At 40.9% G+C, this 25,203-nt stretch overlaps 1 protein-coding gene across 1 annotated transcript in view; it reads left to right on the top strand.

Moving 5' to 3' along the window:
• Positions 1-25,203, top strand: part of PLEKHM3 (pleckstrin homology domain containing M3) — a 525,809-nt gene that overhangs the window by 206,647 nt on the left and 293,959 nt on the right. The window contains exon 4 of the mRNA XM_069225959.1: positions 14,720-14,865. Within this exon, the coding sequence (XP_069082060.1) occupies positions 14,720-14,865 (146 nt within the window). The remainder of the gene's footprint in view (positions 1-14,719; positions 14,866-25,203) is intronic.

Raw genomic sequence — 25,203 nt, forward strand, 5'->3', positions numbered from 1 at the left:
GAGACTTGGGGGAACGCTGGGTGGAAGGAAATGTGTGGCTCCTCTCAGATTCCAGAACTTTCTGTCACCGAAATGTGAGGAAAACGTGTTTTTTTTAGCCAAATTTTTAGGTTTGCAAAGGATTCTGGGTAACAGAACCTGGTCAGAGCCCCACAAGTCACCCCATCTTGGATTCCCCTAGGTCTCTAGTTTTAAAAAATGCACAGGTTTGGTAGGTTTCCCTAGGTGCTGACTGAGCTAGAGGCCGAAATCTACAGGTAGGCACTTTGCAAAAAACACCTCTGTTTTCTGTCAAAAAATGGGATGTGTCCACGTTGTGTTTTGGGGCATTTCCTGTCGCGGGCGCTAGGCCCACCCACACAAGTGAGGTATCATTTTTATCGGGAGACTTGGGGGAACATAGAATAGCAAAACAAGTGTTATTGCCCTTTGGCTTTCTCTACAATTTTTCCTTCCAAATATAAGAGAGTGTGTAAAAAAGACATCTATTTGAAAAATGCCATGTAATTCACATGCTAGTATGGGCACCCCGGAATTCAGAGATGTGCAAATAACCACTGCTCCTCAACATCTTATCTTGTGCCCATTTTGGAAATACAAAGGTTTTCTTAATAGCTATTTTTCACTCTTTATATTTCAGCAAATGAATTGCTGTATACCCGGTATAGAATGAAAGCCCACTGCAGTGTGCAGCTCATTTATTGGCTCTGGTACCTAGGGTTCTTGATGAACCTACAAGCCCTATATATCCCCGCAACCAGAAGTGTCCAGAAGACGTAACGGTATATTGCTTTCAAAACTCTGACATTGCAGGAAAAAGTTGCAGAGTAAAACGTAGAGAAAAATTGCTGTTTTTTTCACCTCAATTTCAATATTTTTTTTCCAGTTGTTATTTTCTGTAGGAAACCCTTGTAGGATCTACACAAATTACCCCCTGCTGAATTCAGAATTTTGTCTACTTTTCAGAAATGTTTAGGTTTCTGGAATACAGCATTGGTTTCATGCCCATTTCTGTCACTGACTGGAAGGAGGCTGAAAGCACAAAAAATCGTAAAAATGGAGTATGTCCCAGTAAAATGCCAAAATTGTGTTGAAAACTTGGGTTTTCTGATTCAAGTCTGCCTGTTCCTGAAAGCTGGGATCTGGTGATTTTAGCACCGCAAACCCTTTGTTGATGCCATTTTCAGGGTTAAAACCACAAGCCTTCTTCTGCAGCCCCCTTTTTCCCATTTTTTTTTAAAAAACAACATTTTCACTGTATTTTGGCTAATTTCTTGGCCTCCTTCAGGGGAACCCACAAAGTCTGGGTACCTCTAGAATTCCTAGGATGTTGGAAAAAAAGGACGCAAATTTGGCTTTGCTAGCTTATGTGGACAAAAAGTTATGAGGGCCTAAGCGCGAACTGCCCCAAATAGGCAAAAAAAGGCCTGGCACAGGAGGGGAAAAGGCCTGGCAGCGAAGGGGGTTGTTAAATAATTATTCATTAATGGAACGTAGATGTTTTCTTACTACAAAACCAAGAGTAAATAGAAAAACTAACATACGCCTAATGCCGTACCTATTGATAGACTTTTCATTGCTAAACTTATCTAGTTGTACTTAAGCAGACAGTTATATTTAAATGTAGCTTGTTCCATGTGAATTATTTAAACTTGTAACTGTTTTTTCGCTAGCATTTACAATTCAAGATTCAGCGTGACCTCTGATTAGTTGCCAGTTGATAATAAGAATTTTAGTGAACAGCGCTACTCTCCAGGAGTGCCGCAAATTAGAGTTACCTATTACATTATTGGTTTTAAATTGCTCTATTTAAAATAAACTACATTTGTGAATGCTGTCTCTCCATTTGTTCTCTGCCTGCCTGGAACTGGAGGTGCCAGGTGCTGAAAGTAGAATCTTCGGGAACACAGAATTACGCAAAGTGGAGAAAATAATCCTTATTTTGCCGAGTCTGCGGCTAAATTAGGACTAATATTACAGCCTCCAATTCCCCATCCTTCGGTTCTGCGTTCAGACGCAGCCCGCATCATTTGATTTTCAGATAAGAGCTCCTTTGATGGGAGGTGAAAGTTGTTTTTCATGATGAGAACAGTGTGTCCACAGCTGGCAGAAAGTCTGATCCTTGCCATCAAAAGCCACAGCTACTGCTGCACGGTAATCAGCGACATGTGTAACCCTTTGGTGTCTGGGAAGTAATAATCCTGCCCTTCATGTCTTTTGTCTCTGTGCCCTTCCTTGCTTCATTTTAAGCAAATATCGCCATTGGTGTCTGACATTGAATGCTGTCCCTTTGAACCATGCAACTTCAAAGGAAAAAGCATTTTATATTACTTTATTATCAAGACTATTGGACCAGAGACCATTGTGAAGCTAAATTGAGAATACAGGAGGCTGAAACTAGAAACAGGTGATCTAAATTTTCATCACGAATAGAAATTACATGAAATGACTAGGTGCTATGTGGATAGCAAATAAGAGGGATGTCTGCCATTCCAGAATGAAGTTTCAGTTTTAGTGGTAGGCAAGATTATGTGGCTATATAAGATGCCACCAGCAGTAGTTGACAGATTTTGCCCTACCTCCAGCAAATATAGCTAGCATGCCAGGTGTGAATCTCTAAATGACAAGAGTCATCCCAGTCTTCCCATTTTAGTCAATCATGGTGTCAGTGTCTCCCATATTAAGTATACTGAATGCATAAATAGACGTCTTGAAAGTTATAATCACTTCAAAGTAAACCATGTTTCTCTTAAGTATGTTAAGAAGAAAGAAACTCTTCGAGAGCGATGAAGTATACATAGAGATAGCCACCACCTTTCTGCAATCTAGATAACCTTTGGTTTGTCAAAAGCTGTTGAAGAGACAGAACTTTAATCTGAAGTACAAACAAATCAATTTCTTGACACTTTGAATAACTGACATAGACAACTGTTTATAAATCAGCAAATAATCTTCTGCCTTCTTTCATAGCTACAGATTCTGATGCTAAATTGCAAAGAGTTTGCTCAGTTCTCGGATGTTAAAGTTAAGGCTATTAAGCTCTTGTTACCCCACCTTCCTAATCGTCTGATAAATTAGAATTTCAATAGTAAAGCCAGGGATAATTAGCTGTATTTTCTAGTTATTTCAAACAATGACCTGCTGAAAGCTAGTGCTTAAATAAAACAATCTAACCATTTCACAGATCATATTCCAATGATTATCTCTAAAAGCATTGCTTGCTCGGTCTAGACATTTTGAGCTAATGTAGTGAAATTAACTCTTTAGCTAAGTGTTCTCATAGATCACCTGAAGATTGGCTCTGCTTAAGAAACCTCCTGTTGATTTTGAAGACCTTAATAAATTCCAGTCTTTCCCAGGCATTCTGTCCTCGCAGAGGTCATTGAACAGTGTTTGACATCTTTGACAGTAAACTCTTAAATGAATTTCTATCATGCTTCAGGGCAGGTTGTAGTACTGAGATGCCTCGCTGTAGGTTTCAGATGGTATGCTTGGCATTTTGTACACTGGAAATTCATCTTTAGTTGTTCTCAATTGATTGGCTGCCTTCTACACTGTTGATCAGGCTAACCTTATTGGTATCCACAAAGTTTGCATTGGCATTGACGTAGCCACTGATTGTTTGTATTTTATATAGTGCCTGGTCTCCACAGATCAAAACTCTCACCTCCTTTTCCAGTCCTATAGCAAGATATCTTTTCCAATTGATAAATATATAAAGAGAGCTCATCGAAGATTTTGATAAACGGCCTGACAGCCGGAACTACAGCACTCTCTTCACCCTCCTTTAACTATCATTCAGCTCACTTCTTTTAACCCACAATCAGCCTCCATTTCTCATTCCTACTCATCACTGGTGAACATGGTGCTGCCACAATAACCAGTTCATCCAACCAAGTCACTGCTCATTCACTTTCTTTAGCCATCATAGCATCTTCATCCAAAGGATGCCAATTCATAGGGAAATGAGAGAGACCATCTGGCTGGTATCACCAGCCAGGAATATATTCAGTATTATAACGATACTCCTGTAAATGAGCCTCAAGCCTTGCTAATGCAGTAGTGAGGCTATCTTGGACCCACGTTGGTTCCCTATTCTAGTTTTATTTGATATTTTACATGTTTTAGCCGCATCTCTTTTTTTAGCAGTGACATTTTGCACACTTTGCTTGCATGATATTCTAGGAACATATTGTAGGAGTCGCTTGTTTTATTTAGCCTTACCTCGACATGTAATCAGTACCTTTTGTTCAAGGCTAGGAACACAGTACATGATATCCTAGTACTTGCGTTGCCCGTTCAGGAGACAGCTTCTAACATCTATACATAGCATTGCATCAGAGCTGTGCTTCTGACAGAGTGTGGGTTTTATTATATAAATGGTGCACTGACATAGAAGAGGTAGAAGGTCACCCCAGCCTCAACCATCCCGGGCGGATTGCTGTGTTCTGCATGCAGCTCTGCTGGTACTAATCTTTCAGCTTCCAGAAAATATCCCCATCCACACTACAGGTTGACTCCTCACGCTGTTTTACAGGTATGGGGCTAAGGCTAATCCCTTAGATTGGGCACACTCACTGTCAGTAAAGTCCCAGAGTTATGTAAAAACATCTAGAAATTGTTTACCATTGATGGTTTATTCATCCTCTTTACCATATACTTAATGCTGGTTACTGTGCTTTGTTTCATCAGCCTAATTATCACAGTTCATTCTCTCTATCTAAGAATATGATTGTTTCAATAAATGTATGGAAATCTTATCTTGCATCTCTCTTGTGTTTTGCCAATGCCTGCATTAGAATTACATCGAAAGGGTGAAATCTGTTTCCATGACCTCCTTGGGAGTCAAAGTCTCATGTACAGATTGTAATAATCACCTTCCCCCCCAGTAAGGTTAGGGTTTTGGATGAGGCACTATAAGCTGGGCCAACAGCTTCTGATGGTGTGGGCAGACTTATCCCTCCACATTCTGAAGAACTATATCCTGATACACAGTCTTATTATCTTGGTAGGAAGCATATAATACGATGTCACCAATGTACACAAGTCAGGTACTGATTTAATGGGTCTCCTGAGTAGTTTCTCTTGTGTGACCAAGGTCCATTATTCACCTTAAATTGGAGACGTCTGTGGAGTTAGGAATTAATCCTCCTCAGCATTATAGGAAACACTTATACTTGTCTGTGGGTTGTTCAAGCTTGAAATTTTAAAAGGATACCCCACCTTAGTATTTCCATCTCTGAATTCCATGTACTAAAATGGTGAATCCAATTAATATTCCTGCTAACTGCAGGCATGCTGTTACAGCACATTTCACGTATCCTGAAGTCGGTGGTAATATAAATATATTTCACACTACACAGCGGCCAATGCACCAGGTTAATACAGACCATATCACGATTTAGAAATACCCTTAACATTTCAGGAACATCAAAATTGGTTCCAAGTTGCCCTTCCACACATTTTAGAAAATATTAGATTGGATATCCCCTCAATAATGATAGGGCCATGTGGCCGGTTCTAGCTGGCTGCACATCATATCCTAATATACAGAATTTAGTTGTGGACGATTTTCCCCACCCTTTATATAATAATTTAGTTAGGTTATATTGATGTTTAACACTGTTTGTTTTGAAAACATTAACAGGTGCCCCAGCGAGGGCTGCTCAAGCTATCTAGGCACAATTGGCTATACCTAGGATTAACACAATAACTATCAATGCAATCATGGGTAAAGTACCCATCATACAGGAGGAAATTCTGTTCTGGATTGCTCAAAAAACAAACCAGCTTGAAGCAGTGTTTTCCCAAGATAAACATAGAACTCTCACAATGTTCTTGCCATTGGGATGGTTCCCTCCATTGATGACACATGGGGTACAGTCTTTGTTGCAATCTATACCATAACTCGCTGTTTTACCTGATGTGTTAACACAGATTCAAAGCAAATATGGGACTGCTCCTGCCATGGACTTGGGGATGAAACTAATTGGCAACCTTGTCACAGTAGCCTCAATTATTTTCAGAAATCTTAAAGGAGAAGCAATGGCACTGGCAGTTCGTCAATGTCTTGCGCACGTTCCATTGATAGACCTGGAGCGAGAGTTACTAAAAATTATTGCTGAAACCTACACATCTATAGGTCCAGAAAATTTGGGAGCCAGACTAAATAAGCCACAGTTTAAAGGTTCTTCTTAAAAGGACAATACCAAGCAAGCACCAAAGTGTTCTAAGAAATGCTCAGATAAACAAAGAAAAAATAAAGAAAAAACAACATCACAGGGAGAGTCTCCATAACAGGACAGCTCCAAAAAGCATTATTATTCTGAAGTTCTGTCATCCTAATACCCAGTCCTATTATCTTAGTAGGAACCATATAACATTGTAGGTGATACTTCACCCACTCCACCGTGCGTTAGCACTTTAATAAGCTGTTTGCGATCAGTATGTAGCTTAAAGTTCACACCCAAGAAATATGTAGTAAATTGTTCAGCACTCAATGCCCTGACATCGCCTCATGCTCACTCATGGAATAATTGCTTTCAATTTCAGTCAAAGAGCGTGAGGCAAAAGCTATTGTTTTCCCAGCAGTAATGTACAATTGGAATAAAACAGCTTCAGCGCCCACGCCAGTGGAGTCTGCAGTCAATACAGTTTGCAATTTTGTGTCAAAACTAACTAAAATTCCTGCAAAACACATTTCCTTTTTGATCTGTTCAAAACAACTCTGATGTTCTATTCTGTTTGAACACACACACTTCTCCTCAACAAAACTCTTAACTTCTCAGTCTATGCAGCAAAGGTTTCCACAAATGTAGAATAATATTCAATCAGCCCCCATCAGGGACCTTAATTGATCTTTGTCTTGAGGCGAATGAGATAACCTGATGGCACCAAGAAGATTACTTTTAAGTCTCACCCCTTCACCTGAAATTGTGTGCCCTAAAAAAATACAGCCATTTTTATGCAGTGTAAGGCCTGGTTCAAACAGCCTGTCTAAGGCCTGCCTTAGTTCTTGATTGTGCTGTTTCTCTGTCACTCCAAATATAAGAATATCATCTTGACAAAGATGATGATGGATAAACCCTTGAACACCTAATACATATCATCAGTTGAAAGACACTTGCTGTAGATCACACTCCTAATGGCATTCATGTGAATTCAAAAGTGTCTTCTATGGTTCAGAATGCAGTTAAATTATTGGAGTCTTTATGTAAGCGAATCTGATGGTGTGCACTCTTCAAATCCACCTTTGAAGAGAATTTGCCACTATTCAATAGAAAATGTAATTCTTCAATATTGAGTAAGGGAAAATTGTCAGTGGCGATGTTCTGAATAACACTCCTCAAGTCTATGCAGAATCTCAACTGGCCACCAGCGTTCTGCATTATCACGACCAGTGAGACCCTACTGGAAACTTCCACAGGTTCTGTAACCCCCTTCCTTACCATACCATCCAACATCTTCCTGACTTCTTCCGTGATAACCATAGGGCCCTCCCTCAACTTGTGCTTAACTGCCACTGCACGTGGCTTGAAAATTATCTTATGCACATATCAGTTTAGCTCTCTCCCTTGCCACTATCCAGTATGCTATCAACACCCACCATCACTTTGTTGGGAGCCCTTGGATTACCATATAATAAGTCATATTAATACACCGACACATTAGCCAAGTGTCCTTGAGAAGCAATGTCATACTGGGCCACTCTCTCTCAAACATATCTCTAGGTACAGTGGTGTGCATTGACCCAGTATCAACCATCAGTTGGATATCCCTTCACAACACATCAAACAATGCTTTTTGATTGTTTTTCTCCTTTCACCACTGTTGGGACCCAAATTCAGAACTGACTACTTAACTTATCCTATTGTAATTGCTCTGTAACTGCTACATTCAAATTCTTTACATATGCGTGCAAAGTGTCCAATGCGACTACACTTTCTACATTAATTGCAAATACCATAAAAAGTTGTTGCACCCCCCTCCATGAAAATGAGTCCCACAAACCCCGTTAAATTGTTTGTTTGCATAAATTGTTTGAGTTTTGATTGAACCTTTAGACACCAACTGCCGTTTTTTTCTTGTTTATCCACATTCCCCACATCTGTTACCTCTTCTTTGCCATGTGCACTGGCACCACCTCCAACTCTTTTTGCCATTTCCGTCATATAAAATTCAGACTCTTCCACCACCTTCACAATGTCAATAGCATCCTTTAAAGTAGAGTATTTAGCAGCCCGTAACCTTTCTTGAATTGTTCTACTTTTACGATGAACAATTAACTAATCATGAATCACTTCTTCTGTCATGTTGCGAAATTGACAATTTACTAGTAATTCTCGTAGCCTTGAAACACTCACACCAATGGACTCTTCCAGACTTTATGGTTGCATATTAAACTCCTGTAATGTAATTACTATATTTGCTTCCATAGCAAATCTATGCTCGAGTCTCAGTTTAACTTCCTTATATGCATTAAGTATTCTCTGCCAGTCATGATCAAATACTTCAGGAAGAAATTTTAGTGTTGCACACACACCCCCAGTGACGCTCAAAAGAATACATTTCTTCCCCTCAGACCTGAAGTCTTGTCCATCAAGTGCTAACAAGTAGTTGTCAAAAATGTCAATCCAATCTTCCCATTGTATAGGTAGAGGCCTATAATGTGCAAGAGATGTTGCCCTTTTTTATTTTTAAAGAAAATGCATAAATTGTGCTTTGAGAATTATCATATACTCTGGGCAACAGTGCAGCAGTCAGTACAAATATACAGCCAGCCTCTTTTCACATACAGTAGAGGAAAGATCATAGGTGGCAGTCTTATGTCCATTTCAACTAGTGTTCATAGCAGTAGGTACTATTTCTAATGATAAAAGGAGGTGATTTCAGCAGCGGAGAAAGACAAACCAACAGTAGACTGAGGGTTGGAGAAAGTGAGGGGATGTATGATCTCTTGCTATTGTTTCCCTATTTTGTCCTTTTTTCTCTTTTCTTCCTTAGGAAGAAGCTGTCCTAGCACATGTATGCATTGGAAAAGTGCCAGGCACGAGGAAATCCCAACGTCTTAGGACGAGGTTGGGGTGTTAAGTTATGCATACAAGGAGATCACAGAAGAGATCATGAGAGTGGCTCATTATGAGTGCAGCTGAGGCTTGTGCTCAATGTCTGAATTTCTACATTTAGGTATGTGCTATGCACTAAGCTGTCCCAATGTCTTGATTTCTTTAGCTTGCAGATAAAATATCTACATAGCACAGGCACATCTTAAGCTTCAAAGCTGAGGCTAGGAAACATAGTGCTGATCAAGTCGGATTCCATACAGAGGGATGGCAGGTGCTGCCTTGGACAGAGGATCAGAGAGTAGACAGTTCCATTTGTCTCCTGGCAGGTTGTAGGGCAGACAGCTTGTTGCAAAACCTGCAGTAAGTGACTGATATGAACCACTTGTAGGTTAAACAAGTTGAGTTTAATACAACCTGCTTCTGTGTGACCTTAACCAGCGCAAGCTGTAACTAACACGCAAAGAATCCTACTCTTCTGGAGTAAACAAGAGGACACCCAACACAAGCCACATCAAGTCTTAAAGACATAACCCTTGTGCAATCTTGGAATGACTCCAATAATATCCTTGTTTGTTTGATCATATGACCCCATTTAAAATGCCAATAACTGACTTCAAAGTTTACAAAGCTCAATGAAGGTATAGAGAGACAGTGCTTTGAAAGAATCTGTTGTACAAAGACTGGAGCTGTCGATTTTCAGGCCATTTCCTCTTAAGTGCAGGCTGCTTCAGCCTCTCCTTCTGTGGTTGTTTAAGACTATTTTGGCAAGTGGAGTCCCTCCACCATCTCACAGAAGTATTGTCACGGCTTCCAGTGGCATAACACAAATCATGGTGCTTCACTACAGACTATGAAGAGGGGCACCTGAGTTACCCCTCTACATTTGAGGGACTTCTGAAGAGTTGGGACCCCCCCTTGCACTGAAGGGACTGCAGGGGCCTGTTTATGCCTTTGATTGCTGCTGCTCAGTCCCTGGTTCTCTCATGTAGTATTTTTGTTGCACAACTGGATAGGTCAGATGTGTATTATGACAGCTGAGACAGTATTTGCTTTCAGGAATCCTCTTGGTCCCCACAAGAACTGACAGATATCTCCTGCTGCACATGGTCATCATACTTCTTGACAATCTGATAGACTCTACAGGGACCCTGAAATGTTCCAACATAACACATAACCGTCAATGAAAAGGCGATAGACTTATTCTTGCCCATGAAGGAGTAGAACCTTAGTCTACTCGTCATCTCATCTTTACCAATTCACAGTAGGATCAATCTGACTGACTTTTCACTCAGTGCAGGTTTATGCCGATACTGTGTGCTGAGACATTAATGACTTGTTTGTGTTCTTTAAATATTCAGTCCTGAGGCTATCCTGGACATAAAGTAACTTTCTCCCCTTGTCCAGACAGACAACCCAAAACGGCTTCACAGTTTCAACATAAATGGAAAGTCAACATATAGAGCATACACTTATTGTATTTTGGTCAAGCACCGGAAGACAATTTTCACAATATTATCTCAACTTTTCACATCCAAAACACATGCTCTATATTTCATATCTACTTAATATACACCTATTTATTTAATATATATATATATATGAAATTTATATATGTGAAAATAAAGAATACCATCTTGAAGAAATACACAAATGACAAGGGCTTTTTTTTAATTAACTGTAAGTGAACTGTAAAGACAGACTCATAATGTAGAATGTTTGACAACATCCTTTAAACTCTGCACTGACCATAACCCCTAGTACTAACTATCATGCTGCACCTAACTCCACCATACTCTAAAGCCAACCTAACTTTAACACTCACCCTAATTTCAACTGCTAGTTAATGTCACATTGCTATTTTTAAATAACAAAATGTGTACTTATATTCATGATTTAGCCTTTAATTTTCCAACATATAATAGTTGCTTTCCTTTTTTTATTTTGGGCGATTTATTAAAGTATTTATATTCACACAGCCACACAATGAGTATGAGAGGAATCCTGTGCAGCTTCATTGTACTACAGATTTCAGTGTACCTTTTAAACATGGCACAAATGTCGATCCCAACTTCCAGATTACTTCAAAATAGGCGTGCGCACAGTTGATCTAGTTAGAATTTGCGTATCTGAAACCAACTAAAAGAGGTTTATTATCAGTGAATGAAATTATGACGAAGCTGAGAAAACTTTCTAAGCAATACAGGCATGAAAGTCAGTTCACCCAAATGCCAGGGGTCGCAGAAGTTACATCACAAGTCATTTGACCTTTACTTGCACACATGCTTACACATATACACACACATTCACACACACACTCGCTCTCACATAAACAGACTCTCACATGTGAGCACGGATCCAACATACATTTAAAATCATTTTTTGGGTTGAGTGCGTGCAATCGCTCTAGACCAATTTGTAATCTCTATGTGGGCTTCTAACCACGCCCATCACTTTAATTAGTTTTTGGGCTTGCCCTTTAAAAATCGATTGTTTACATTTGTGAAAGACATGCCTTTTCCGGTTCTTAGCCCTCCTCGAGGGCACTGGTAAACTACTGAAAGAATTCGAGGCTCTGGGTTTTCAGTTGGGTTCTGGACTACTTTCTTTTCATTTCCTGCGCAGCATGATCTCGCTGGGCAGTAGTCGACCACTTTGCATGACATCGACCCTGTTACATGGATAATTGCACTTTTGCCAGTAACATGGATAATTGCACTTTTGCCCTTATGTTTCACTGCAAGCGAACTTCTGTTTCCTTTTCTGTGTCTCCTTCACGCTCATGGTGACCATTGGATTGTATATGTGAAACTGTTTTGCTTTTCATTATTAGTTTATGTGGCAAGAAAAGTCTGGTTAGGAGTTTACAATGCTAATTGCTCTAACACGAGCAAACACGAGACCCATTGCATTGCAAATGATTGTGTACTTACCTTAGCTGCCAGGGAGGGTCGTATTCCAGATAATCGTACTCCAGTCTTTATTACACAAATAGGGAATTATATATTATTCTCCATAAGTGTAGTAAAACACTGACAGAAAACATGGAAAGTGGAGCCCCAACTGATGCCCATGAGGACGAGCTTCCCTTGTGTTCCCGACACTGATTTTGCCACCCCTAGGTCAGAGGTCGCAAAGGTAGTGAAAGGGGTTACAAGGGGCAAGCCAGGGGTCGCAACTGCGAACCCTGGCAACGCCTAAATGACGTCCATGGATTCAGTACCTCTGTATTGTGCCCTCAGGCTCACTTTCAAAAAAATAAACTCATAATCCAGTTTAGAGGAACAGATTGAGACAGTTTCAGCTAAGGGTCAAATAAGGCAGCCTTGCATAGTGGTGGACCTGAAAGTCAGTTGTACCATTCCACACGTTTCTTCTATGAAGAACCTGTAAAAGAGGTATATTTTCATGGCCTGGAGCTGACGGCCCATTACACAAGTAATAAGCATTGGCAAAGTCTGTGTACACTGTTGGCTTCAATGATGGATGTCAAGGCCAAACTGACTTTTCAGGGCGTGTGCCAGCAGTTAGTTTCAGTAAAAACAGGGTATAACTGGTCAGCATGTATTTCCACCAGCGCTATCTTAGCAGTCGTGATTCTGCATCATCCTGTTGTGTGGTCAGCATTTTTGATGTCCTTTGGTTGGCCTCTGCCTGCAAAGGCACAGAGGAGTTCATATAAGATGGAATCAAATGTGCCCAGAGTAAGTACAAGTGGTTTAGATCAGTGGTTCCCAACCTGTGGTCCGCAGACCCCCAGGGGTCCGTGACACATTCCCATGGGGTCCGCAGGCCTGGGCTGGGAGGAAGGCACTTCTCCAGCTGGAACCTCTGACATACATGTGCGTGTGTGTTTTTATATTTATTACTTCATTTGTTCAGCAGGGTTAAAAACCACTGCAAAGCTCCTTGTACAGCAAAAAAAAAGACTCAAGATAACTTTAGTGATGAATGTACCTGCTGGAGAGGAATGAGAGTTTTGGGCAGCAGCAGTTATGGCTCAAAGGTAGCGCATGTGGTCAATATGCCTGATGCAAAGGATGTGTATTATGCAAAGTACAGTATTTTATGTGGATTCTTTTGTTACTGTACAGTTCATAATGGTAATCTAGCACAGTGAGCTATATGAACTGTCATTAAAGAGCTGCATGTAAACTTCATGGCACAAATTAGAAAGTTGTTTTTTCCTATACTTTCATTTTCCTTATGCTGCTAAACAAGGTTTGCTTGTGTAGAAATGCATGTATTTTTAAAGTTAATGCTAACAGCTGTGTTGTGTTCTGAATCCTGAGTTTGTGCTTCTCCAGACCAAGCAAAGTGCTCTTACACCCTACAGTGGTATGAGAGGTGCTATAAAACAAATTAATTACATGTGACGGAGATGCTAGGGAGAGATGAGAGGCCCTTATGGTTTACTTCCTTTCCCCACCAAATGTTTATGTGAAAAAGCTTTCTCAGATCTTACCTACCTAAAACATAATTACAGAAATCACCCTGGAAAGATAGAATTTGACCTGAGGATTCACCTTTGGTAAATAAAACTAAACATTGAAAAGTTAGTGGCCGAGATGCAGCACCAACTTTCCCAATAAAATGTTTCTATTTTCGCGTTTTTTTCAATATTAAAGAAGTATATCTTTAGTAATTTGAGTACTTGTTAGCGGTGTACTATTTATCCTGCATTACTGTTTTAATGTCTGAAATTTAAATTGTTCAAATTGGTTGGGGTGCCCGGCTTCCAGTAATGATGTAGTAGGGGTCCTCAGGAGTCAAAAGGTTGGGAGCCACTGGTTTAGATTCAGGCATTTCCATCCATCATTTTTGAGCATCCAGCTTTCTGTCTGTTTAAGCTCTCCGTATGCGGTAGCATTTGATGCATGACAATGACTCGCGTGAATTTGTAATCTCCCCTTTTGCTTATATGACAGCAGTGCTCACAAAAATGCTTTCCCAAAATATTAGAGGACTGGAGTTAGTGTTGAATTAACATCCCTTCGGATATTTGTCGGTATCATGTGCCTTCCCTCTGAGTCTCAGGGGGACAGAAATGCAGGCACCCCGTGGAGACACAGACAAGAGAACTTGAATGATTAGAACACCGACTACAGTATCGCAAAACGTTTTCCTGCATCGCTTAAGAAACGTTGAAATGCGGACTTTCTATGCATAGGAATTCTTTGACTAATAAATACACAGAGGCAGTTTGTTTCTGAAATATTAGGCCCGTGTCTTTAGTTATGCAGCTGAGGGCCCAGATGCACAAAGTTTAACAATGTTTATACTTGCTCCTCTTATCCCGTGGCTGGATTTTTTTTTTAAAGCTCAATCTTTTATGGTTCTTCCTTTTCGTTTACTTAGGGTCGGAGGCTCTGTTCCAAGGTAGTATCTTGCATGCAATGTATTTGCAACAAATGACGCATGTGCAGTCCCGTCATTAACATTACATATAGGTGAAAATTGTTCATTGTTGTATTGTGCAATATTTTCTACATAGTTGTCAGGCACGAGTGGTTGTCTGAGCCCCCCCCGTGCGTATCCTCAGCTTTTCCTTGGTCATTGCATTCTGGGTGCAAGTCTTCAACAAATTCATGGTGAGTCCTTCTGCACAGAGGTGTCCAGTGAACTTCCTTTACTAACTTATTTTCTACCATTCATAGGCTGTCAGAGACCCATCGGCCTGAACAATGGTAAAGCCAAGGTGTGCAGTTATAGTGCGTGGTACTACTGCACTATATGCCACGTGGATGACAGCTTCCTCATACCAGCCCGCCTCGTGCACAACTGGGATACGTCCAAGCACAAGGTATCGCTAGTTAGTGTTACAAAGAAGCATTTTATATGAGTATTTTTGTATTTCAAATATTTTACATTTCTATATCAGTATTTTTGTATCGGTAATGAACAGATTTATAAATCAAGAAGTTACAGCTTTAATTATGACATCTTTATTCAGCTTTAATGCTACATGACATTACTCAAAAAAAATGTATAATTCCGCATATCTGACTTGCTTTAAAGTTTTGTACACGTACCAAAATGTAACAAGCATTGGCAAAGCCAATAGCACTTTAAAAACAAATGGATGGGCAGGTATGGATGAAATAACACCATGGATGGCAGGCGAAACAATCTGAGGGTGGGGAAAGAAGCAACAAAAGCAATAGAAAACGAGAAAGGCGAAAACACATGGGCAAAAGTGAGCAATGTGGAGAAGCACACAAGGGAGCGCCAGCAACACAAGTTAGAGTGGGGGAGAGAAGCACATGGGCAAGGGAGAGTAATGTGGAAGGGAGAAAAGCACACAATGGAGACAGCTCGATAACACATGCACTCACATAAAGTCCTTCAACAAAAGGAAAAATGTAGATCCCTGAAGCAAACAGAGGAAGCATAGAAGCCAGCCAATCAAAGAGATGGTAAAGAGGCTATGCTCCATGGGTGGGAGAAACGCAAGATGGTCGATCTACAACAAGGAAAATCATTGAACAATAAATCAATAAAGCCAACCTGTTATAAACAATGGGTGGGTTATAAGCTCCTGTAAGTTCTTGGTAGGCCCACAATATTTCTGTTGCAAATGACCTGATCTAAAAATGTGTATCACTTTTCAATGTCTAATAACTTGTTCTATCACAGTGCTAAAGATTCTTCTGTTGGTTAACTTTTGATGCAGAAATCAATATTTTATTTTTAGTGAAGAATGTTGTCAGATTCTTATGTTCTATGGAATGCATACTAAGGTCCACTGGTGAGCTTGCAATTTTTACTTCATGGGGGTCCTGCATTCCAACATTACCTCCTAATGTAGGGATGTCATTCCCCAGACTTAAGAGATCTCCATGTAGGAAATAAAAATACACCCCAGTTGTGTGTTCTCTTATATGTTTGTCTCTGTTAGATTATATTAGCTACCTATTCTCTATCTTTGTGTTTGTCACAAACCGGTTTTGACCTGAACAATCACTCTCTGAGCATTTAGATTTAGTAAGCTGTTTACCTTATAGTACAGACAGGTTTTAGCTATCTGTTGTTGAAAGAGCTCTTGCGGACCATACTAAAAAATTAAGTGGGCTTCAAGCACCCCATACTGTACCATTGGCGGGCTTTCTTGACACTTATTTGCTTGTTTCTCATTTATAGCTTTCCTTCCTCTTTTTCTGTTTACCCTTCCCCCAAAGCATAGCTTCTTTACAATCCTTCTGATTAAATGACTTGCATCCCTCCCAGTGCTTAATTTGTAAATAAAAAGGTGCCGGTGCCCAAAGCCTACCTCTTAAACACACGGCTGCTGCAATTAAAAGTGCAAACAGGGAATACTGATGTAGCTTAATCCTGAAGCTATCTCGGGCCTCTTCAATCCATATAAAGCCACTCCCTGTCCCTTCAGCTCACACCTGTAGCTTTCTGCTTTCTCTTATTGTGACGCTTTTTCGTTTTTTTGTTTTTTTTTGCTCCTCCTTTCCCAAATGTGTATTTTGCTCCCAGCAATTGCTTGAGGCAGAAGACTAAGCGCCAGCCCTCAAAAATAAGTGCTGGTACTCAGCACCGGAAACAACCAGCACAAATTTAGCACTGATCCCTCCACTTCTCACATTCAGGGAACTAATTAACTCCTAAAATTCTGCACACATGTGCTCTTGTTGTGTAGCTATTTTAGCCATGTGTTAGACATGTTATTTTAACAAGCTAGGCCTGCCATTGTGCACTTTAGCCCAGTTACAATTTATTCAGCATTGCTTTGTTTTTCTAGCATTAGCCACATTTGCGGTGTTGTTTTATTTTATTTTTCTGGTAGTTCTTTCGCATAGGAAAGCATAGCATTCATTTCACTCTGTGCTTTCCTCAAGGCTGCAGCCAGATAGGATTGCCAGCAAAAGTGATAGGCTGTGTCTCCGACATTCACAGAAACATACATATCCTTACGTGCGGACCTTTTCTAAGAACATCAACTGTTTTATTATAAAAAGACTTCTCTGACCCATACACATTAGAAGGAGACTTCAGCCAGATGACCACATCTGCATGCTGACCGCTGAACATCTTCGCTGCAGCTGCTTGTTTAGACTACCAAATCCCTGGCCTATATGGGGATGGTGTATTTTTAGACATCAGGTTTCCTTGCTCAGGAATGGGGGATGATGTCTTCCTTGGGGGGAAACCTGAAGGGCGGATTAGGGCTTATCACGCTGTGCTCTAACATAGCTTAGGTAGGAACCAAATATATTATTCTTAGTGACTGTACAGTAGGACTGTTTTTGTGTTTCACTCTTCTTGTCACAAATGTGCTTCTAGGATGTTTTATCATCCTAGTTATTGCAATACATGCCGTTTTATCCAAGATGCAGTTATGTCAATAAACCTTATTTAACTATTCCCTGCTTCTGTTTGTCTTTGCCTGTGTGAGACTAATATAACTGAGAGAAAGGGATGAGATCTTATTGACCATGATTCCTCTGAGGAGTCCTCTGTTTCATGCGCCCGGTTGCCACAATCATTACCGTTCTTGGGTGGAGATGAGACACTGCTATTTGGCCAGAAAACCCGTATTGGGCCCACAGGTGTCACATGGTGTGGGATTATACTCAGCAACCCACAATTCAGGTGATTCTGCCACCCAAATCCAGAAGTCTCATTAGGATAATGAGAACCTATGTGACATGGCACCCAACATTTGGCCAGGCACTAATTTTCGGATCCTCCTTAGTATCTCTGTCTCACTATGTGCTAAAGGCACCTCAATACTATACACAGAGATGTCTGTGGTATTGAGGATTTCCTCCTCAGCTAAATAGGTTGTACCTATCTAATGCTGTAGGTTGTGCATGCTTGAACCTTAAAAGGCTCAATCCCCATTTGGTGTCCTTATCTCTGAACAAATACCTTTACCATTACCTTGGCGAACCCGCAACAGGTAGTAATTGCAGAAAACATGCGACCACCCCTCACTCTACATTTATTCACAAATGGCCTCACAGGCCAGGGGTTCCAGTCACATTTGTTGTTGAGGCTCATCTGGCCTACAGAACAGAAACATTTTATTCTTGGGTAACTTTTCCAGCAGTTGATGGGAACACAAACACATTTCATTACTACACAGCTTCCAACATACCTGCATAATACAGAGCTTATGCGTATTTAGAGATACCTCTATCTTATCAAGTCCATAATAATTGGATTGATGACACCCTACCACATACAATATTAGACGTTAGGTTAGGCCCTCTGAGCAATGATGGGCCTACCTGACCGTTACTGGCCACACACACACACCGCATCCTGATACAGCAACCTTGGTGGTAGCAGAGGTACGCCGCTTATATCCAGAGCTCACAGCAATATATACGGACTGTTAGTACAGTTTGTAATGCAAACAATTAATAACAACCCAGCACGTGGTGCCCCAGCTCAACCACATGTAGCTATGCCAGTCATTAATCCTGCAACTGCACATTTGATCATGGGTTAAGTACCTGTCAAGCAGGAGGGAATTCCGTTTTGGTTAGCTCACAAAAATTAATGCGCTGGAAGCAGTGTTCCCCATACTACTTGCCATGCTCTATATTACCGCATATGGTACTCCAACACTTGCCAGTCTTCTGGAGGTGTAAAATCAAATTCAAGATGAATATGGGGCTGCCCAGGCCTTTAATTCGGGGATGCAATTAATGGGCAATTTTGCCACAGTGTCCTCAATAAGATTAATTAATCTCAAAGGGGAGGCAGTTTGAAGTAGCAGTGCGTATGCGGCTCCGGGACGTTCCTGCACAGGATCAAGAATGTGAGCTGCCAAAGATTATTGCTGATACCCACTCTAGTATTGGTGGAGATAGTCTGGGGGGCAGACCCATTAAACCACACTTACAAGGTAGGCAAGCACCTGAAGTATCTAAAAAATGCTGGGATAAAAAAACAACAAACACCTAAAAAAGAAAGGGGAGAATCTCCGCATTCGGAGACCCCTCATAACTGCTATAATCTTAAAAATAGAGATAGTATAAAAACGCCTGACAGATATCAATATACTGATACACGCCAATCTCGTTCCTTTCAGGACTCACCTAAACAATGCAGTGAGAGAAGTGGGCAGTCAGAGCAGCGAACAAAGTATGTGAAATCGAGAAGGGACTCACAATGCTCATTTGACATTTCTGTTAAGAAAGAAGGGAAACTTCCCCAACAAAAACCCCAATTCAAAAAAGAAAAAAAGTGGCAGCAGTTGCAATAGACATGCCACTTAGGAAGAGGGCTTTACTGAAGAACAGGAAGTGGGCACTGGCACTGCTAGACAGTGAGGCATAGGTCACAATAGTGCGGACATGCGTGTCTCCACGTCTGATAGGGTACATAAGGTAACTATACAGTTAGAAGGAGACATTGAACGCACAATAGATGCCATCTTTTGGGATTGCGTTGTTACCATTTATGATATTTTGCTGGCTGAGAAGGATTGGCCACCAGAATTTGTTGGTAATCTCCCCTATGGGGAAGAGATTATTGAATAGTCATTTTTCTACCCTTGTTCTCAGAAAGCTTGTAGAAATTCACACCATTGATTGGGCAGTGGCGAGGGAACCTACATTATATCGCAACCACGTAGGGTGGGATAAAGGTTCCTCCTATAGTGTAATACCCATTAAATCCCAATCCCAACCTTAACCCCAATATCCAATAAAGCATGAAGCTAAAGCACATGTGAGGGAAATCCTTACACAGTTAGAGTACCAGGGCGTAATTGAACCCTGTGTCTCACCAATGAACAATCCATTATTTCCGGTAGCTAAACCAGACCATTCATACAGAATAGTCTTAGACTACAGACATTTAAACAGTCATACATACACATTTGCTATACAAAATGCACACAGCACAGAACTTATGAACAATATAGTGCACAAGAAATATAAAATCAACGTTGGATCTTTCCAACTGATTTTTCTGCCAAAATATAGCACCTGAATGTAGGGACTTAACAAGTTTCAGCGCTTTAGGCTTTCAGAAAACAATTTGCAGACTCCCACAAGGGTACAAGAACAGTCCAGGACTGCTTTCAGCTTGTGTCACATCTATTTTATACAACATTGATCCGAGGCGTTGTCCTACGTAGATTACATCTACCTCACGGACGACGACCTCATACAACATAAAAAACAGGTAGCCCGCATTGTTGTGGAATTTGCTGAATTAGGCTACAAATTCAATTAAAAAAAAAATAGCCTTCCTTAGTATCCTGTTTTTGGGATACAAATTGTCAGATGAAGGCAAGAGCCTAGCGCCCCAATTTTTAGAAAAAAGTGCACAACTACGACCTCCAAACACCATTAAAAAGCTCCAGTCTCTGTTCGGCTTTTAAATCTTTTTGTGACAAAACATATATTCCAGACCAGTGGTTCCCAACCTTTTGATATTTGTGGACCCCCACTTTAACATTAATGGAACCCAGGAACCCCCACTGACTCATCATGGGAATCCAGGAACCCCCACCTGAGTCATTACTGGAAGCTGGGGACCTAATTTGTCAATATTTGTTCATATTTTTTAATTTTCTAGGCTCTTGCGGACCCCCTGAGAAGGCTTCGCGGACCCCCGGGGGTCCCCAGACCACAGGTTGGGAACCACTGTTCCAGACTATGCACAATGCATTAAACCTTTATATGACTTGATACGTCCTGACTTTTCCAGTAAATACTGGACAGTCGAACACACACACGTTCTCAGAGCCTTATAACAAGACATTAAATTGAACCCTGTGTCTCACCAATGAACAATCCATTATTTCCGGTAGCTAAACCAGACCATTCATACAGAATAGTCTTAGACTACAGACATTTAAACAGTCATACATACACATTTGCTATACAAAATGCACACAGCACAGAACTTATGAACAATATAGTGCACAAGAAATATAAAATCAACGTTGGATATTTCCAACCGATTTTTCTGCCAAAATATAGCACCTGAATGTAGGGACTTAACAAGTTTCAGCGCTTTAGGCTTTCAGAAAACAATTTGCAGACTCCCACAAGGGTACAAGAATAGTCCAGGACTGCTTTCAGCTTGTGTCACTTCTATTTTATACAACATTGATCCGAGGCGTTGTCCTACGTAGATTACATCTACCTCACGGACGACGACCTCATACAACATATAAAACGGGTAGCCCGCATTGTTGTGGAATTTGCTGAATTAGGCTACAAATTCAATTAAAAAAAAAATAGCCTTCCTTAGTATCCTGTTTTTGGGATACAAATTGTCAGAGGAAGGCAAGAGCCTAGCGCCCCAATTTTTAGAAAAATGTGGACAACTACAACCTCCAAACACCATTAAAAAGCTCCAGTCTCTGTTCGGCTTTTACATTTTTTTTGACAGAACATATATTGCAGACCAGTGGTTCCCAACCTTTTGATATTTGTGGACCCCCACTTTAACATTAATGGAACCCAGGAACCCCCACTGACTCATCATGGGAAACCAGGGACCCCCACCTGAGTCATTACTGGAAGCTAGGGACCTAATTTGTCAATATTTGTTCATATTTTTTAATTTTCTAGGCTCTTGCGGACCCCCTGAGAAGGCTTTGCGGACCCCCATGGGTCCCCAGACCACAGGTTGGGAACCACTGTTCCAGACTATGCACAATGCATTAAACCTTTATATGACTTGATACGTCCTGACTTTTCCAGTAAATACTGGACAGTCGAACACACACACGTTCTCAGAGCATTATAACAAGACATGCTTGTAGCTAAACACTTACCCATAAGGGACAACAAAAAACACTTGGTCATCAGAGTGATTGATGGTGTCATTGGTTTTATCTATTTAATGCTTAATGAGGGTGAGACCATTCTGATGGCATACAAATCACATTTGTACTCTACAGCAGAACAACACTTTGCTCCCACTGAGAAAATTATCACTGCTGTTCAGATGGCTGTCATCAAAGAGAGACCTCTGACCCAGGGGAAATGTATCATTGTCGTATATCCAATCCCGGCCCTTGAGGCTGTTACAAAAGCCAGTGTTCCCAACGATAAGCTCTACATCCACGTTGGAATCAATGCGCAATGTCTCTGACAGCCACTGATGTTGACTATTTTTTTGACTCAAAGTTACAAACTCAAGAATTTTTGCAATAGGAACTTGAATACCCAGTTCCAGCAAACACATTGCCTATTGAACAATATCAAACAATTATGTACACTGATGGTTCAGCCCAACCAGCTTTAGGCATAAAACATCAATACTCCGCCGCTTGCGCAGTCGTGAGTGGCTACATGAAGGATGGTGAGTTCCAGCCACAGCATACTAATATGCAGACCTTAGGGGACTGTACTGCACAATTGGCAGAGCTTAATGCTCTGGTGATGGCAATGGAACACACAGCTCATAGTCTGTGATTCGTATTATTGTGTCCAGTCCTTCAATGAATATCTGCATTACTGGCGCCAGAATAGGTTCGGAGATTCAAAAGGAAATACCATTAAACAAAGACTTCTGTGGGGGAAAGTAGCGGATCTGAAGGAAACGCTACCTAATGCCCATGTTGTACATACACTAGGATACCAGCATATTGGAATACACTTTGCTGGCAAGTCCTTGGCTGACGAAGCAGCCAAATCAGCAGTAGCTACGGCTTCTGCTGCTGCAATAAATCGTTCTAGAATGAAATTGGGCGATGAAACACTGGCTGCGGTGAAAGCTTTGGCTGCCGGCATGCCCATGCCAAAGGCATATCCTGTCAAATATTCCTACTGCATATCATGCCTCAATACTGCTCAAGTCGAGATACCAGGATTGGGTAATCGTGTTATTCCCAACAAAGATCAAACACCAGAATTCATCAAAGCAGCGAATGAGGGAGTTGCTTCTGCCCATGCAGGTGTGGCAGCTACAATATCATTGTTACAAGCACGTTACTGGTGGCCAGGTCTATATAAACAGACCAAGCAGTATGTCCGTTGTTGTGACATCTGTCAGCAAATAAAGGGGTCCACCGTCAAACACTCACGGCAGACACCCCTCTTAATTTCTAACAAACCGTTACAATGTGTGTACTTGGACCATTGTGGTCCCCTGACAGTGCATACAAATGCATTTTAGTCACTGTTGAGTCATGCTCCAGATTTCTATGGGTTTGGCCACAACACTCGTCTGATGCTTGAACTGTTATTAAAGATTTGCAGGTCTTTACTGGCACATATGCTGTTGTGGCTTTCCACTCGGACCAGGGCCCTGTGTTCGCCTCAAGGGCTTTCAGGGACGCCATGGCTTTGTTAGGGGTCCAACTGAATTATTTGTCTCCATTTCATCCAGAGGGAAATAGTGTTATGGAGAGATGAAACTGGGATTTAAAGCAATCCTTAACAGCCAGACTGAGGCCTGGGTCGTAGTTGGCTTACTCACCTGTATTGAGTCCTGAGAGCACTTAATAATCTGCCCAGAAGGTCCCTGGGGGGGCGGACCTCATACGAATGCCTGTTCGGAACACAAATGTATGTTCTAGATCTTGATGGTCCTGGCACAGAGGTGGCAGATACACCTTTTGACATAAATGAACGTGTCACTTTCTTGCAGGACTTACAATGGTTCCATGACAACAACGCATTTGCCAGTGCTGCCTCCTTGGGGATAAGCGATGTACAAATAACATCTAATGGCTGGATTCCAAAAATTGGGGAACTAGTACATGAAAAGATTGCTGTGAAAAAAGGAGTTTGGTCCTTCCTATCATGCACCAGTTCCAGTCCTGGGAATACACGGTACCAGAACTGTCATTCTACCACCGCTGCTGGTTCTAAAATCACTTTGTCTCTATTGACAATGTCACGCTACACCATGTGGCCGATCCTGTACAGGAGACCTAGAGGACTCCTGGGTAGTACCTAAATCCTTCTCACTACAGACCAGGATGTTCCTTTACAGGTTTTAAGCAGAAACTCTCATACCTCTCCGAGCTTGGGGAGGGTGGAAAATGATCTTTCATTAGTTCCATTAACTTCTTCTGTAACAATTAGCTTCAACACCATTGAGCGATTCTACTCAAATTCTACACAAATGGATGGTATAGTCTACTATGAACCACCGAGGAAGACTTCTGCTAGCTCTCCTCTTCCAAATACGGCTTCAGTTTTTGCACTAACAGCTTCTGGATATTTTGCCAGCATCAATAATACTTTCACCAACTCATCTGCCACTACTGCAACAGAACTGTCAAGAGCACATAAGCTGATAATTTGGCTCAAAATTAACTATTTTATTCTTCCATGGAACTATCTATGGTTCTTATTGACTTTACTCGCCTTCCTCCTTTGGATTGGGTTTGTCATTGTTTTCTTTTTACTGATACATGGTCATTACCTTCCTGAACGCTGTACAGTTGAACTGGTGGATGAGGTCCAAAAACCAAAAATTTTCTCTCACAAGGCCCGCAGAGACTTGTCCCTAGTGAACATTTCCACTATGCCAATTACTGATGAGATTGTTTGGGATAAAGCATCATTTGATATACATGGCCCGACGGAGGCCATTCAAATTCCGTATGTATTTAAACTTTCCATGAACAATGTTATAACACCCGGAATGGTTTCTGATGATTGGGATGTGAAAAAAGTTGTTCCTATGATGTCTGATTTGCAATATTTCTATGTATTTGAAAGTGAGGATGTTTATCAATCCAAAGAAAATTAGGGAGATATGTTCTGTTATGATTATTATGGAGATCATTATATTCACAGAGCAAGTTCCCCAATACTATTTTTAATTACATACAGTGTGAGCAATGTCCGATTCCACTAGTGGGGAGCTCCAAAACATATTCTGAAAAGTTTGCATATTTCTCTGGGCACAATGTTAAAAATGCAGAGTCGGATTATTTTAAATTGCCAGTAATGGAAAGTCAACACAATTTTTTCACTTATACAAAATTGATTAATTCTGATTCCCAGTTAGCTCTCGAGGGCTATGAACATTGGTCGAAGTCGAAAGACTTGAAAAGTGTGTGGGGAACCAAAAATATGTGAATAGGGGAAAGGAAGCTTTATTTAGCACATGCCTAATACCTGTTCAAATGATATTTTTAAATAAAACTGTACAGCAGACAAGTTGTTTAGGCTTGGCAAAAATTAAGGATTTGAATGTC

The sequence above is a fragment of the Pleurodeles waltl genome, chromosome 3_1, assembly GCF_031143425.1.
Source record: "Pleurodeles waltl isolate 20211129_DDA chromosome 3_1, aPleWal1.hap1.20221129, whole genome shotgun sequence".
Taxonomy (NCBI): domain Eukaryota; kingdom Metazoa; phylum Chordata; class Amphibia; order Caudata; family Salamandridae; genus Pleurodeles; species Pleurodeles waltl.